A 15988-nucleotide genomic window follows, 5' to 3' on the forward strand; every position below is an offset into this window, starting at 1 on the left:
CCCTCCCATTCCTCCACATTAACCTCCATGGGCTCCTATTGTCCAGTCTCACTTTGTACTCATTTTCACCTTCGCCCCCGTGTTCGTGTGTCCTCCCCCATCCTTTGTGCAATTTCCCTTTCACATAGGCCACTTCTGTGGTAACCTGCATCTTTCTCCTCTCACATCTTCAACACCAAAGGCCACCTGACTTCACACAAATCTAGGATGGGATTTCCAATGGGAGCTATGCATGTTGACAGCCTTGCATTTTTATGTCTATAGAAAGATATTACTATATAATGTATAATAATGCATATTCTATTAGGAGGAAAGGAGTGAAACCCACCTTTGCAGAGCAAAATGTATTTCAAATGGAACAGTATTTCCTCCAAGCCTCCCATCAGGATGAGAAGTTTGGTATGGTTTGGTATTGGTATGGTTGGAAACCTACATATGAAGCACTCTGGAGGTCACTAGAGAAAGGTTATTGCTTGGTTATGTGTCTTGGACACCTAAACCAAATGGCAAAGGAAGCTATAAGACCCAATTCCAAAAATGATGGCAATTATTTTGGTCAGTGGCTTCCAAACTCATTATTCTCGGGGAACAATTCTACAGCCATTTATCTGCTAAGGAGGTCCTGTCCCTCTACTGCAAAATCTCCACATATTGCAAAGGATTCTGGGCCACATTTTAGGTCATGCTATCAGATCCCACAAGGTGCTGGCAGAATTGTTTTGGCCTTGCTGCCACCCTCTGTGAAAATATAGTGTGCTGTACAACATGCCCAACTCTGTTGCCATACATTTTGGGCAGCTTGTCTCTCGCTACCATTTTCCCCAATTTAAGGAATTAATAAACTTCCAAGGAACACAGAATGAAAACCAGTATTTTAGGCCCTATTTGGGCCTAAATTGGGTGTGCAGGATAAGATTGAAAAATGACAGCTTTGACAATGGAAGCATTTTTGGAGCATGAAAAACACAATTAAGAATTGTCACAAGAAGCCACTGTGGTCCCAAAAATCCAAGAATAAATTTACTACTGGAATTTATTCTGCTCAGAGACATACTATAGATGGCCTAGGCTTTCCATGCAACCTACCAGTTTCACTCACCAATTAGATCCACAACTTCTCGGGTAAGCACCCTAACTAGCTGCTCCTCTAACATCTCTTGAGATTCCGGGTTGTCATCTGCTGTATCTTCGTCGCTGCTGAAGGAAAAGATGATCAATTTTAAAAATGCAAGATAGACCTGAGGACTACAACTGAGGCTGAGCATGATAGCATCACCAAGATGAAGGTAATGTTGATGGGTAGCTCAGCTGTCCTGGGCAGTGAGGTTCAGTCTGTCTTAGGCTGGCTTGCACTCTCCTAAAGGATCAGGTTCCTAACTTGGGGTGCAATTAGATCCAGCCTTTACTTTTGATGCCCAAATGGTTATCTGTGACAGAAAACACAGCTTAGGTAGATGTCCGTTTACCCTGGACAGAAGCAATCTGGTATTTGTTATTGTTGCCCTCAGAACACTCAGGTTATGCTATTTTAATGTATTATATGTGGGGCTACCTTTGATGAGTACTTGGCTATTTAAAATTGTGCAAAATACAGCCGCAAGGAACATCTCTCACTGTTTCTGGCCTATTTATGAACATAATTCAAGCTGCTGGCCTTAACCACAACTGCTTGGGACCCAGGTAATCTAAAAAACTGTTTGCACTCCCATGAAGATGCCTGATGCTAGACACTGTTGGTAGAGCCCTTCTCTAGGGACTTCCACGATCAGAGGAAAGGATCTTTTTGGTTACGGCACCCAGACCTTGGAGCACTCTCCTTAGAAAAGAAATTCTGAATTCTTTGACCTCTGGGCACGAGGTGAAAACCTTTTAATTTCCCCACATCTTTTAGTCGATGTTAGTGTTTTAGAAAATGTTACTGCTTTGGTTGCCCCCTTCAAGAGAGACTGCAGTAGTTCAGACATCAAGTGGCATTTTTGAGTAGCAGTCCCCCTGGTTTCCTTTAAGCCATCACACTTACCAAAGCACACTTCGCTGGTTGATCACCTGCCATTTCTGGGACAGCCTCTGACAGGAACAAACAAAGAACAGTAGCATAACATGAAGGCAATCAGTGAGATACACTCAGCGCTGTGTGTGTCAAGGGAATCCAAATTATGTGACAATAAAAACTGAATTTGGTAATCCATTTAAATTATGCAAAGTAACACCTCATCAGTTCTGATTCTGTTATTTATGGAAATGAGCAGAGAACTATGCATGGCATGAAAGTCTTCCCTTTCCCTGCAAGACATTTTGCTCAGCTGCACCTCTCAGCCCCTTCAGCTTTTGAGATTTCACTAAGCTTCACTTTGCTACAGAGTTTGAAGCCTCCTAGGCCTCATTGTTGGGCTAAAATCTGAAGCCTGAGCCAGTGTGCAGTAGTCCCTAGGGTTGTCTTGCAGGCAGGAAACCTGGTTAAAATGTGTCCCCAACGATAGTGTTACCTAGGTATTTGGGCAAGCCACCATATCATACGGTATTGCTGAAGTGAAACTCGGGGCTCTCTGGAAAAGGGGCAGGATGTAAATGTATCAAATGTACATTTCAGAACCCCGAATGACAACGAAGTCTGGAAGCCTTGGCTAGTAACAGCAGCAAATGATGCAAGTCATACACATGCTATTTCTTACCACATACAAGTAGTTGAAGAGTGGTCCAAGTATAGGACAGATAAGAGATTCATAGTGTTCAGATGGACAGGAAAGGACCAAGGGCTTCACAAACACACCTGTGTGGAGCGAGTTAAAGAAGTCCAGCATAAGCATTAGCATTTGCACACTACAAACTACTGAACCACCCAGCCCTGAGGCTGAAGCTCTCCTTTAATGATAAACAGACTAGGAGACCAACTCCACCACCATAAATCCCAAAGCCTGATCAGTACAGGCAACTGCACAAACCACACCTACTTAAAATGCTCCATAAATCTGAATTGAGAAGAATGCAAAGGCCAATTTATACAGGCTTTTTATTGCCTGCAAAACAAGGGAGTTAAACACATGGCAGGCCACAATACATGGCTGGAGGGCTGAATTCTGAAAAGAGGATCACAAGTTCTGGGCTTCCTACTGTTTTGGTTGAAAGTGAAGATGAAGAACTAGGGTGATTGCTGTGGTTGTTTGGACATGAAAATAATTTACTGGGAACTCTACTGGAAATCTCCAACTTAGACGCAGAGCCAGAACCATTCTGAGCCATTTCTTCCCAGATTGTTTTGAAACCCTAGCAGACATGCCTTCTCCAGATATTCTGAAGATGCTCTTTTCCAGATATTTTTCTGAGAAGTGAACTATCGGCACCAGGAGTGGTCAGGTGCAGAAGGAAGGTGAAGGGAGCAGGAAATCGTTAGTGCCATTTTAAAAATAAGACCTCTCATGTCATGGACAAAGAGAGGAAGTCAAAAATGATTTTGCAAGGAGAACCTAGCAACAAACAGCAGATAAAGGATACGAAGCATGGGGCGGAGTCTATAGTCAGGGATGTTGTTTAGGTTGAGAAAAGCAGAGTTGAGCAGCTCAGTTGCTAGGCCATCTACTGTGTAGAAATCTTGCTGCATTGATGAGCCAGCATTCCCCAGGACATGGAAACTGCAATTCAAAAGACAATTCAATTTAGACAACAAACATGAAGGTTGGAAGACATTCTGCTCTGAAGATATAGATTTGTGTTTGCTTATTCATTTGTGAAAAGGAGGATTGCCTTTTTGGGTCAGACCAAAGTCCAACTAGTCCAGCACTGTCTCTGACAGTGATCAGCCAGAAGTTCCTACAAAGCTTACAGGCAGGACATAAAACTGATCTTAAGGCAGCCCTGTTTAGGGAAGCTTTTAATGTCTGATGAATTATTTTATTTTAATATCGTGTTGGAAGCCGCCCAGAGTGGCTGGGGAGGCCCAGCCAGATGGGCGGGCAGGGTATAAATTATTATTATTATTATTATTATTATTATTATTATTATTATTATTATTATTATTATTATTATACCACCAACCCTTTTGTCCCAAGGGCCAAGGCACCCAAGGTGTTTTACACATTTAAAATATTAGAACAAACAATTGGTACAAAATATTCTCAGGCCAACCTCAGGAATTGATGGCCCGTTTCCTTGTCTGGGGTTCCTTGTTTCTGGCTTCCCTCAGGGCACACAGATCTTTCTTAAGGAGGCCCAGGGAAGGTGGTGGAAGTGAGGTTGTACCAACAGCTCCCAGGACAGTGATGGTTTTATTGAATGAGGCAATAAAATTTTGTGAGACAAGAAATTATAATAGTTAAAGGGCATCAAACTCCACTGTATGCCTTTTGATCTGCTGCTGTTTTTGTGCATTACGCATGTTTATTTTCCTAAATCATTGAAGTTCTTACCAGTTGTCATACAGGGTACAGAAAAAGCCCTGCATCCTTTCCAACACTGTTTTGTAAACAGGGGAGTCATAAATTTCCAGCAGAGGCTGAGGAAGGCCTAAAAAGAGTGAAAGATTTTCAGTGAATAGATTCATTTCTACAAGCAAATGAATTGCTAATGGAAGAAAAAGAAACCATTACGGGAAATCACGTAATGAGACTGTTTGGGGAACCACCAAAAGGAGCAAACACAGATGTGGATATATATTCAGGGTGGCAGGCTCTATCTAGAGTAATGCTGCTGCTACAGCTTAAAAAACTGATAGGAAGGCCAGAAAAAAGTGATACTCCAGTCACATTACCTCAGGCTGAACTAGAAGAAAGCTGGCATGTTTTCACAATTTCTCAAAAGCAACTTGGACATTCTAATCATATACACTTCTACCTGCGTCGGAGATTGTATAACTTAAGATGCATCAGTGCCTGAAATAGTTTAGAAAATCCTTTGCAAAACAAATCTAAAGCAGTCGTCTCTACCTGGCATGACGTGAGCACAGGCTACATAGGTGCATAGAGCTAGCCACACTGTAAGCTTTATGTAAGAAGCGGCCCTGAGGCAGAATTAGAATCCAGCTCCATGTCACAATTATACAGATCATCTCTAAAAGTCAACCCTCCTCTGAAAATGTGGTGGATTCAGAGCAGAAGTGGGGAACCTTCTTCAGTCCCAAGGCTGCATTCACTCATGGGCAACCTTCTGGCAGATGCATATCAATGGTGGGGGCAGGGCTAGAGGCAAAAGTGGGAGCTATTCCTTTTGTACAGTAGGCCACATTTCAGCCCTGCAAAAGTCAGAGGTTTCGACACACATACCCACCCTACTTTCCATCCAGGCCAAGCAAGAGGCAGTACCACAGTGCAGGGACACATTCCAGTCACATAAAAGCACTGCAGGAGGGTGGTGGAAAAAGTCTTGTGAGGCGTGTGGGCTGTGGGGAGGTCTGAAAGGCCTGAGGTTCCTGACCCTTGGGGTTGAGAGTTAAGATCTGGAAAGCCTCTTGGTGATGGGCCACCAGAAAATGGTGAACCTGTGTGTTATTAGGCCAAAGTACCTGCCAATTCAACCTCAACTGAGCCAGGAGATGGCAAATAAGTCAGCTAGAAATTAAAAAGCCCTTCTCCTGGGCCAGGAACTTCCTTGATCTTGCTAGAAAAACTAGGCAAATCAAAGGCTTAGGCCATATCTTGAGGGACACAAGGGAAATGAATTTGTTTTAAATTCCAGACTCTGGCTTGTACAGAACAACAAACCACGTTTCATGGGAAGCAGAAGAAAATTCTGCTGAGGTCTTTCTCTTGTGTGTGGGCAGCCCAAGGATCAGGGCAGTTCCTTCCTGCTCATGCATGCACCACTAAACCACAGTTTAGCATTACTTGCACAGTCGTTATGGAGAGTGAGGTGACCAAATTATAGTTTTTGTGTTTTTGCAAATATTTAGCTGAAGCCTGCTTTGGTATAAGTTTATATCTTTTGTATAATTCTTACTGTGAGCTGGTCAGTGCTGCTAAAAAGGCTCCCTTTTACAAGAGGGATTTTAGCATCCCAAAAACTAAATGCAGTTAAGTGAGAGGCTTGGCAATCCACTTTCACCTAAAAACCTGAATGTCTTTCTGAATGTCTTGCTCTGCTAAGCATTTCAGATAATAAAGAAGGTCTAAAGTCACCAAAACACAGGAAGGTAAAGCAGGATAGACAGCCTGCTAGAAAGAAAGACGACCCTGAAAGAGAATCCCTTATCACAGAATGACGTATTACTCAGCTAAAATCCAGCTAAAAGCATAGACAAAATATAGGGGTTGGAGAGGCTTCTCAAGGATTCTAAAACATTGTATTAGGGCAGGAGGTTACCCGTGTTAGTAAGGTATAGACAATGCGTGTAATGATGGGCTGCAGACCAAGGTCTCTAAACAGCGTGACTCTGATGAACATCAGACCAAGGTCCCCCTCTATTCCTGTATACAATAATCCCTGACCCTACTTGCGTGCACCCACTTTTAGGTGGAGATTCCGAAGGTGGGGGGAATGAGTTGGAAAACTGTATAAGAACTGCTGGTAAACTGACTAACTTTTGTACTTGCTTGGCTATCTAAACACCGAAGTACCTCTGCATGCAGAAATTAAATCTTTCTCTCTCTGAAGCCAGAAGCCTCGTGTCTTTTGACTGCTTCCATGTTTTCTCACCGGGCGCAACAATGGGAACCCGTAGGGGCAAATAAGGCTCCAGTTATATGACATGGTGCTTATTCCTGTTCCCAGCAAAAATCAAGGCAGCAAAAATCTTGCACAAAAAATCTTGCTCTCTCACACACACGGCAGGCAGGCAGACAAGTAAACAAGAGCTCAACCCTTGGTAACCACATCTGCCTAGGCCTACTTCAAACTCTTGTTGAGCTACAGAAATGCAGCATATGGTTGTTTTAAGCAGAATGCCCCTGACTGCAGCTAACGTAACAATTTCTGCATCTTGAAGAGAACACAGCAGCTGTAAAGATTAACACACAAGCTGTAGAAGTGCAATGAAGAGGAGCAGATACTTACCTAGGATGACATTCTTCTCCACTTCCAGCAGGTCTAAGGCCTTTGCAAAGGTTTCCCCAAACCTGGCCACCATCTCTGGCATATACAGATTGTTATGAGTCCTGGAAGAGAGCAGGATGTTCCACAGTCACAAGTTGTACCTAACAGCTGCTTGGCAGCAGGAAGCCACCATCATCTTATGAACAGCTCCTGTGTCTGGCGATGAGGAAGGCGAGACCATGCACTTCTGCATGGGATCCCCCTTCCTTACCAATAAAAGCACTATACTCTCTTGGGGACATGGAGAAGACTCCACTTTATCACACAGAGGGTACCAGCTGCCCCACACAACTGTTACCCTCTGTTCACCTCACCTCAGCCCTTTGAAATACCGGCTGCAATGACACTATCAAAGGCCACAATCAGAGAGAGGCCTTGGAACCCACAGGCAAATTCTGCTTCTAGCAAACTGCTCTGCACCCGCTGAGCAGCAAAGGAGAGGCCATCCCACCTCTGAAAGACACAGAATGCCTCTCCGAGGAGGGATCACAGTCCCTGCAATGGCAGCTGACGCTGGAGGAATATACAGCTCTTAAATGATGTGCTTGTATGCTATAAGCAGCTGTGTGGCAGAAAGATGACCCCCTGAAAAGGAGAACAGCTCTGCATTGTCCACACCATGCTGTCAGGGAGGAACCTCCGTCCAGCCCCAGGTGGCTTCTCTCTTGCCATCAAGGCTTTCGCAGGGTCCCTCACCTGCTAGATGTGTCATCTGAGTGGGGGTGGGGTGGGGAGAAGGGTCTCTGTCTCACCTACCTCTCTCCTTTGAGACCACAGACCTCCACTCAGGGCTTCGGCAACTGCACACAGCACAAATTCTGCAGCCAAACGGCCCAACAGCCTCCGCCAAAATTGCAATGCCACTGTACCTGCTGCTAGAGGTGATCAACGGTAACTCAGTATCTCCCTCTAGAGCAGCGTTTCCCCCAAAAGTGTGAGGGTACAGGGGTAACAAAGGACTAGGACGTTGGGTGGCAGGGGCAGGCCTCTCAATTGCCCTCCAGAGTCTCATCTTTCATTTTTAGAAGTCTCTAAAGGAAGTCTCTATGCTTGTGAAGAAAAACCTTCCAAGAATGTGATCAAAGTGCAACCAATGCGGCGATGTTTGCCTGAGCTTGCAGACAGCCTGGAACAATAGTTCTGAGGTGTGAACTGCCCATTCATTTCAAGGGGTGCTAACAGAGGCTGCAAGAGAGGAGAAGCATCATATTATGAAGACTAAGTGATGACGTGTTTTGGCAAAAGCCCGCAAACACTATATAGAGGACTTTACTGTTTAATCATTTGTGCTACCCTGAAGAGAATACTAACTGTGAAGAGAACGGGAAAATGCTGCCTTAGAGGTCTTATATATCCCAATATGGCAACCAGAACCCTTTTCACAGCGCCAAATGTCAACACTTACAAAGATGTTGTTTTCTAAGCCTGGTTTGAAATCTTATTGCTGGAGCTAAGATGGCTTTTGGGTTAGACCCAAACTAAAGTATTTGATCAACATCAGAATAGGCAGCACGGGATGCATGGCAGCATGCATAAGCCAAGTATGAGTGCCACAGCCTGGCCTTTGTACAATACCATATGCCTTCCTTAAAGTGCAAGGATGAAGCTCTCAGCAATAAAGCAAAGGGATCATTTTTAGGAAAAAAAAAGTGTGTCTTATGGAGCGAAAAATACGGTACTACCACACATTAGGTTAGAAGCAAGACCATTTAACATGTGACACATTCATCAATGCATGATTTTAACTGGTGTGTTTTAATGTCTCCAGAATGATCCAATATAATAATAATTAATAGGACCCTTGAAGGCCCATCTGGATGTGGAGAATGTTTACCAAGGCCACATGAGCATTACATTTTTTTAAACCCAAGAAACACAGTGAAAAACCTTCCCCCTCAGCAGAATCTTGCCCCCATTGCCTTCTGCAGTCCACACCCCACCCCACAAACTGCTGCTTATTTACAATGTTTTCCAACATACTCTCCCCATCCCTTTCCCATTCTGCCAGACTGCTCTTTCCCTCTATGATTCTGCATATTCTCAGTTATTAGGATGGCCTCTGCAGGCTGATTTTTTAAGTCCTTACATGCAGTCCCATAGCTGCATACAGGCTAACCTGTTTCATTCACTATTGTGCATAAAGATCTCATAGGACCAGAAGACAGTAGGTGAGCACAAAGGGTCTCATGAGCTCTCTACAAAAGGAACCATTAGTCTGGTTCAGAAACTTCTAACAAAATAAAAACTGCAACAAAACAATAAAAGCTGAAGTGGTTAGGGAAAATGAAGTACCAAGGGGAGTAAAAGGATGTATTCTGCATTAAATAGGTAACAGAGCAAAGCTATATATATCCAATAAGATGCAGATATGAAGCCAATGTAACTGTTAAGCATGGATTTCCTAAATGAAAAATTTCCATAGATTTAAGCTGCTTACATGCTAAGGGTATATAATGAATTGTTCATCTTCTTAAGGGCATAGCAGAGAATGTTTTACACACTTAAGTTACCTTTGTGCAGACTGTGAGCTGTATCCACAGCTTTACCTGCCACACATTGAGCACAAGGCACCATGCAAAAACCCCAAAGACCCCATAATTCACAGTAGCGCTGCATTGTGGTCTACGACAGCATAGGCAAGGGCCTACTCAAGCTCATATTTGACTCCCCTCCCATTTCCGTTTTTAAAATTTGAATAACTGTGTAAGCTAAGTTCACCTGAGAGCTGTTAACATAAGGAAGCTCTTGCCTTTTATCACAATAGCATCCAAAAAACTATGTAGTTATGGATTGGCTACTGTAAGCTCCATTAAGCAGAAAATTGTGCATTAACTGGTGCCATTGCCATGAAATGCTTGGCAATTCATCCAAGTCAAAGGAAAATATTTACTTAGACAATTCATATGCCACCCTTCGATAGAATTATTTCCAGGGTGGATAAAGATAAAAATACAGATTACCATGGTCAAGGCTCAGTATCTCTATTAGATGCATTTTTAATTGGTCAACTAAAGAGCTTCCATGTAGGCTTTACATTAAAATAAAACAAACCCTAATGATTTCACTTCCCATCCCTTGTTTAACTCTCTTTTGATTCTAGTAGATGACATCACCTCCACTGCTAGTCACAAGAGCATATGGTACTGACATTATAGATGAGTTCAAAGGCTCACCTAGCCTAGTTTCCTGTACAAAAGTGCCCATTTATCCTATTTCTCAGAGAAAGCACACAAGAAGCCAGGCAAATAATGTCCTTGTCACAGATCTCCATCTTTGGGGGGGGGGGGAATCGGCAGTAATAACCATTTTGAGAATCAGAACACACACTGCCACCCACTTTTGTTAGATATCTGTTGTCTACGGATTTTTGAAACCACTTATATACTGTTAGCCATCACAGCTTCTAAGAGCATAAAAACCCAAGAGGGGCCCTGCTGGATCATACCAACAATCCAACTAGGCTAACATCCTGTTCTCAAAATGGCCAGCCAGAAGCCTACGGGAAACTGAGTGCAAGCAGGACATGAGTGCAACATCATTCCACTAACAACTAGTACTCAGAGGCATGTTACCTCCAATACTGAGGGCAGCACATAGTCATCATAGCAAGTAGCTACTAATAGCCTTCTCTTCCATAAAAATATAATCTTCAAGAAGACAAAAATGGGGGAGACAGAAATCATTTCTCATGGCAATCGCCCCAGAGTGGCTGGAGCAACCCAGCCAGATGGGCAGGGTATAAATAATAAAATTATTACTATTATTACTTAATAGATCTCTCAGATGCTGTTGATAACCCACATATACCATGACTGTCAGGATTGCTCCTTGTTACAGTTTCACGAGTGCTGTCATTTTAGTGATCAGGGAACAAGTCATCACAATGTTCCCCAGACCACTACAAATAACTTTACTGAATAAGGTTGATTTGCACTCTCCTCTTCAATTTCTATCTCCAGGAAGAGTAAAGAGACCATGCACAACAACAAGGAGTGGAGGCAGCAAGCTGTGTTTATGTTCAATGAAATTTGGGGACACCTCCTCCTGTAAGAATTCCCACAAGTAAGTGTGCCGGGCTGTTAACCAGAAGGCTGGTGGTTCAAGCCCACCTAGGGACAGTTGTGGACACGAATCCTGCACTGCAAGGGGTTGGACTAGATGACCCTCAGGGGTCCCCTCCAACTCTACAATTCTATGAAATGTGCAGGGTAGGACTGGGTTTCTTTCCCCTTATCTACTTCCTTACAAAATTTCAATGTGGAAGAGCTTAATTGGCTCCAATGAGGAAACACACTGCTCAGAGTACATAGCATTTTCACTACAAGACTGTTATCAAGCTGAGCTGACTCACCTTATGAGAGCAAGCAAGTTGTCAAACAGTTTCAGGACCTGCACAGAGCAGGGATTACGGTAGATTGGACTGCCATTAGACATGTACCCAACCACAAATCCTCCAGCCTTCGCCTCTTCCAAGGAAGCAGGCCAACGAGCCCGTTTTATAACGCCCAGAATGGTATAAACACAAAAGCATATCTACAGAGAAACAAAGAAAGAAGGAAATATTCTAAGGGTTAAAGAGAAAGAACAAGAGGCCAAAGGAGTCACTTTCCTTGGAACTTCTCAATATAGCAACTTGGTAAGACTGCTTTCTGCCTCTATGAAAACCTTGGGCATGGGAGAGGGGAAGGAAATGTGGCCCTCCGGGGCTGCCTACTTGGCCCTCGGGAGCCACCCCAGATCACAGCTCTCACTGGCCCTGTTCAGCATCTTCCTTAAGTGGTTTTGCTTAGTTGGATATGTGTCACTGAATGCCTTTTGCTTGTCTGAATGGACAATGGGAAGAAGCATGTGGGGCTGTGTGTATAGAAATCTCTGACAATGGCTTCAATTTATTTATTTGTTTTATTTCTATACTGCCCTATTCCTGAAGGTCTCAAGAAGGAAGATTCCGACTAAACATCAGGAAGAACTTTCTGACAATAATGGCTGTTAAAACAATGCAGCGGACTGCCTCGGGACATTGTGGACTCTCTTTCATTGGAGGTTTTTAAGCAGAGGCTGGATGGCCATCTGTCATGTATGTTCTTGTTGAGATTCCTGCATTGCATGGGGGTTTGACTAGATGACCCTTGGGATCCCTTCCAACTAGGATTCTATGACTTTTATGTAGCTGTACAGCAGAAACCATCTGCTATTTGACTGCCTTTAGTAGTTCAGGATTAAAACAAGAAACAAAACTAGCTGCTGGTTAGGCCATGCCACTTATAAATTCCTTTGTAGGAGGTCCACCCAAAACAATATAGATAAAAGAGGCAGAAAAAATCCACCCTAGCTCTCATTCTCCAAAATGTTCCAGATCCCAGATGTTCCAGCTTTTCTTTTCTTTTTTCAGAGATGACATATGCTCAAAAAGTCCTTTATGAAATAGCAAAGACTATGCACCTACTGAGCAAGGAGAAATATTCCAGAAAACAGCTAAATCCCTTCTATAAGGTTCATGATTAATAACTACTTACTCTAGAACGGTTTAGGCCACAGGGATCTTCCATGACTGGGTCTGTAAGTTTATTATCAGCACCAACATAGCGGACAAACTCTTCAGGATTCGTCAGGACTCTTAACAGAAAGAGAGAGAGGAAGAAGTCAGATTCAGTTTGAGAGCTGTGTAAGATTACGTTGCCAATGGTTAGCAAGATGATTCTCATGATCTGGATTGCTGGTGTGATTCTTGTACAGGATATTATTAAACCTTACAGCCAAGGACTGTAATCCCCCCCACCCCCACTGAAGAAAGTCCTTGCACCTCCTCATCTCTTCAGACAGCCACAAGGTTGTGACAGGAGACAGGAGTTCTTCCAAGAAAACCTTCTGCCGCGGGTAGTCCTTGAACTGGTTGCTGACGAGGACTAGGGCTTCCATGAGAGCACACTTCTCCATCTGGGTCAGGAGCAGCTCATTGGAGAGCAGCTGCTTTACATGGTTATACAGCATGTCAAAGTTTGGCTAGAAGAAACAGATTCAAGCAAAGGTCAGTCAACTGACAAAATCACACGAGACTCGACTTTTTGAATACATGCAGAATTCCTACACAGAAGAATTCTATTTGGTGGGAGACTGCTTTTGTTCGAGGCAACGCCATACATTATTTGATTTAACATTTGTATCCCGCTTTCCCAGCAACAAATGTTCAGCTCAGAGTTGCTCACAATAATCACAGTAGCATTAAAAATACAACCAACATTGCAATCACTGTATCAAACGCAACAGCTATAAATAAAACAAACAACGGCAACGAATTGATCAAAACAATTAATACAATTCAATAACGTAATAGTATTTCCTGCACCAAACAGTGAACATATGGAAAAAAACAACTGCCGTATTTTTTGCTCCATGAGATGCACCTGACCATAAGACGCGCCTAGTTTTTAGAGGAGGAAAACAAGAAAAAAAAGGCAGTGGCCTGCACCAAGCAGCCGCAGCTGCTCCTGACAGTGCAAAGAGGAGCAGTCACGGTGCAAGGCAGCTCAGGCCTACAGCAGCGAGCCATGGCTGTGCAGGAGAGGAGAGGAGAGGCACCGCAACGGCACATGCCCACCCACCCAGCCACTCTGCCTTCCTTCGCTGCAGGAGCCCTTAGGTTCTCTCCCAACCACGGCTCCTATACCTGCTCTTGTGAGTGGCAGAGGCGGCGGAGGGACGAGCGGCCCGAAAGGAGCCCTTTCGGGCTGCTCCTTCCTCCTCCTCCACCTTTGCTGCTGTCAGCGGCGGCGGAGGAACGAGCAGCCTGAAAGGAGCTCCTCCCGGCTCTCTGTAAAGCAAGCGGCTCTTGCTCCACTTGCTTTACAGCAAGCAACGGATGGGAGCCATGGCTCCGGCAGCAGAGGCATCCCTCCACTTGCGACTGCAGCGGCAGCTGAGGAATCCCGCTGCCGTCCAGTGCCTTTGCTCCATAAGACGCACAGACATTTCCCCTTACTTTTTAGGAGGGAAAAAGTGTGTCTTATGCAGCAAAAAATACAGTAGGTTTCCCAGATGCATAGGCACTAGTGCCTAAAAGTATATGTACAATTGTGAATGGGATGTTTACACATTTGCTATGAAAACCACCCAGTATTTCTCACCTCACTATGTGTGAAGCTGTATTCAGTTGCTGCTTTAGGTTCTTAGCTCTTGTATCCATATGCTAAATCTGTATATACTCCACCCCTATGTTTTCCAACCTCTACCACAAAGACTTCTCTCTTCTGTGACTAATAATAATATTAATTTATACCCTGCCAATCAGGCTGGGTTTCCCCAGCCACTCTAGGCACCTTCCAGCATTTACAAAAACATAGTAAAACGTCAAATATAAAAAAAAAACTTCCCGATACAGGGATGCCTTCAGATGTCTTGTAAAGGTCTGTAGTTCTTTATCTCCTTGAGGTCGGATGGGAGGGCATTCTACAGGGAGATCGCAACTGCTGAGAAGGCCCTCGTGGTTGAAACAATCAAGATTGACTGACAGACAGACAGACAAGACCTCAAGCGTCCATGAAAGGTGGATGACAATAATCAATGCCACTGCCACCAAACACTAACAACCACACATAGAACACAGGAGCTTTAAACCACAAGGGGAATAGCGAAAGCATGCATGCATACACACACACACCGCTCCGGCCCACAACACACACCAAGCAGCTCCATGTCATATAGAAAATTCAATAAAGTACCAGAACAAGATGAGGGTAATCCCGGCACATCTTGATTATTGAGGAACAGGCATGTCTTCTCACATTCTTCACTGCACGGGTCCTTGGGGCCTAGGAGAATCAGTCAATAAAGCTTCAGGATTGCATTTGGCTCTGCACATTTTAACAGAATCAGCTGTTGGTCATACTCAGAATCAGAGAGTTGGAAGGGACCATAGGGATCATCTACCCCCAACCCCATGCAATACAACATGATCAGTAGCTTTTTTGTAGGTATTAACAAAATATTACCACCCCAGGTCAAAATCCCTCTTAAAACAGGACAGTTTTCAGCACCTGTCGAAAGGACAGCCGAAACTCAACACAACAAGCAACCCTGGGCAGGCTCCCCATTGCAAGACCACCTTACTTTCTAATGCTGATTGAACCCTTAACAGCAAGCCTCTGATGACCATGAATCCCAAGGTGTGGGAGAGGTATGCAGGAACACCTGCATTTTATTTTCTGCTTTGGCTAAGTTACAAGGAGGGATAAAGACTGAAATCACCCCCTTCCCCACCCCCAGGTAACTGGAAATGTTACTCGGTCACCATTCCACTGCTGATATTTTATTTGGCTTTGCTGACTCATTTTCAAACCTACCTTTACAGTCATATGGGCGGAAGACTTGCTTTTTTTTTAAGTGAAAGCTGATATTCTAAGGAAACCAAATTCTATACCTAATGTAAGATTCTTTAAGACTTGCTCAGAATTGTGGAATACACAACCTTTCGTTGTGATTCTCCATCCCCGCCCCCATAACACTGTTTAAATGCTTCATATAAGCATTGCTTATGTGGCATGGATGCAGTTGCTTATCAATCACATCCATGTCAGCAGCATCCATAGAGAACTAGTGAAAGACGTGTGTGGCCAGTACTGAAATGTACTTCCCCCAAGGGTCCCATGAAAGAACTTGTATCCAAGAATTTATATATAGAATTTTAGTCTATAGTGCCATTATTGCATATAAGCATGCTACTTTGCTATGTGGAAGTTTAATCCATGCATCTATACATTGTACAGTATGGCCAAAATTACCTTACTTTCTTCTACAACTTCAAAGGTAACAGATGCAAAGAGCTATGGGAACAAGAACAAAAGCCACTTATCAATGGTTCATGCTTCTGAATGTGCTCTATACCAGTCACTAGTCTATGAATAGCTGTTCCAAGTCCACAAAAATGTCTTTATCAGAGCAAAGTTTCCTCTTTTCTATTTCAACACAAGAC

General features: G+C 43.7%; 1 protein-coding gene across 1 annotated transcript in view; it reads right to left on the reverse strand.

Moving 5' to 3' along the window:
* XPO5 (exportin 5) overlaps positions 1 to 15988 on the reverse strand; it is a 49109-nt gene that overhangs the window by 4161 nt on the left and 28960 nt on the right. The window contains exons 16-26 of the mRNA XM_033144524.1: positions 15798 to 15839; positions 14739 to 14828; positions 12824 to 13023; positions 12537 to 12636; positions 11372 to 11553; positions 6982 to 7082; positions 4404 to 4500; positions 3493 to 3629; positions 2673 to 2770; positions 2021 to 2067; positions 1100 to 1197 (exon numbers count right to left, since the gene is read on the reverse strand). Coding sequence (XP_033000415.1) covers positions 1100 to 1197; positions 2021 to 2067; positions 2673 to 2770; positions 3493 to 3629; positions 4404 to 4500; positions 6982 to 7082; positions 11372 to 11553; positions 12537 to 12636; positions 12824 to 13023; positions 14739 to 14828; positions 15798 to 15839 — 1192 coding nt within the window. The remainder of the gene's footprint in view (positions 1 to 1099; positions 1198 to 2020; positions 2068 to 2672; positions 2771 to 3492; positions 3630 to 4403; positions 4501 to 6981; positions 7083 to 11371; positions 11554 to 12536; positions 12637 to 12823; positions 13024 to 14738; positions 14829 to 15797; positions 15840 to 15988) is intronic.

This window comes from Lacerta agilis, chromosome 3 (assembly GCF_009819535.1).
Source record: "Lacerta agilis isolate rLacAgi1 chromosome 3, rLacAgi1.pri, whole genome shotgun sequence".
In the NCBI taxonomy this organism is placed as follows: Eukaryota; Metazoa; Chordata; class Lepidosauria; order Squamata; family Lacertidae; genus Lacerta; species Lacerta agilis.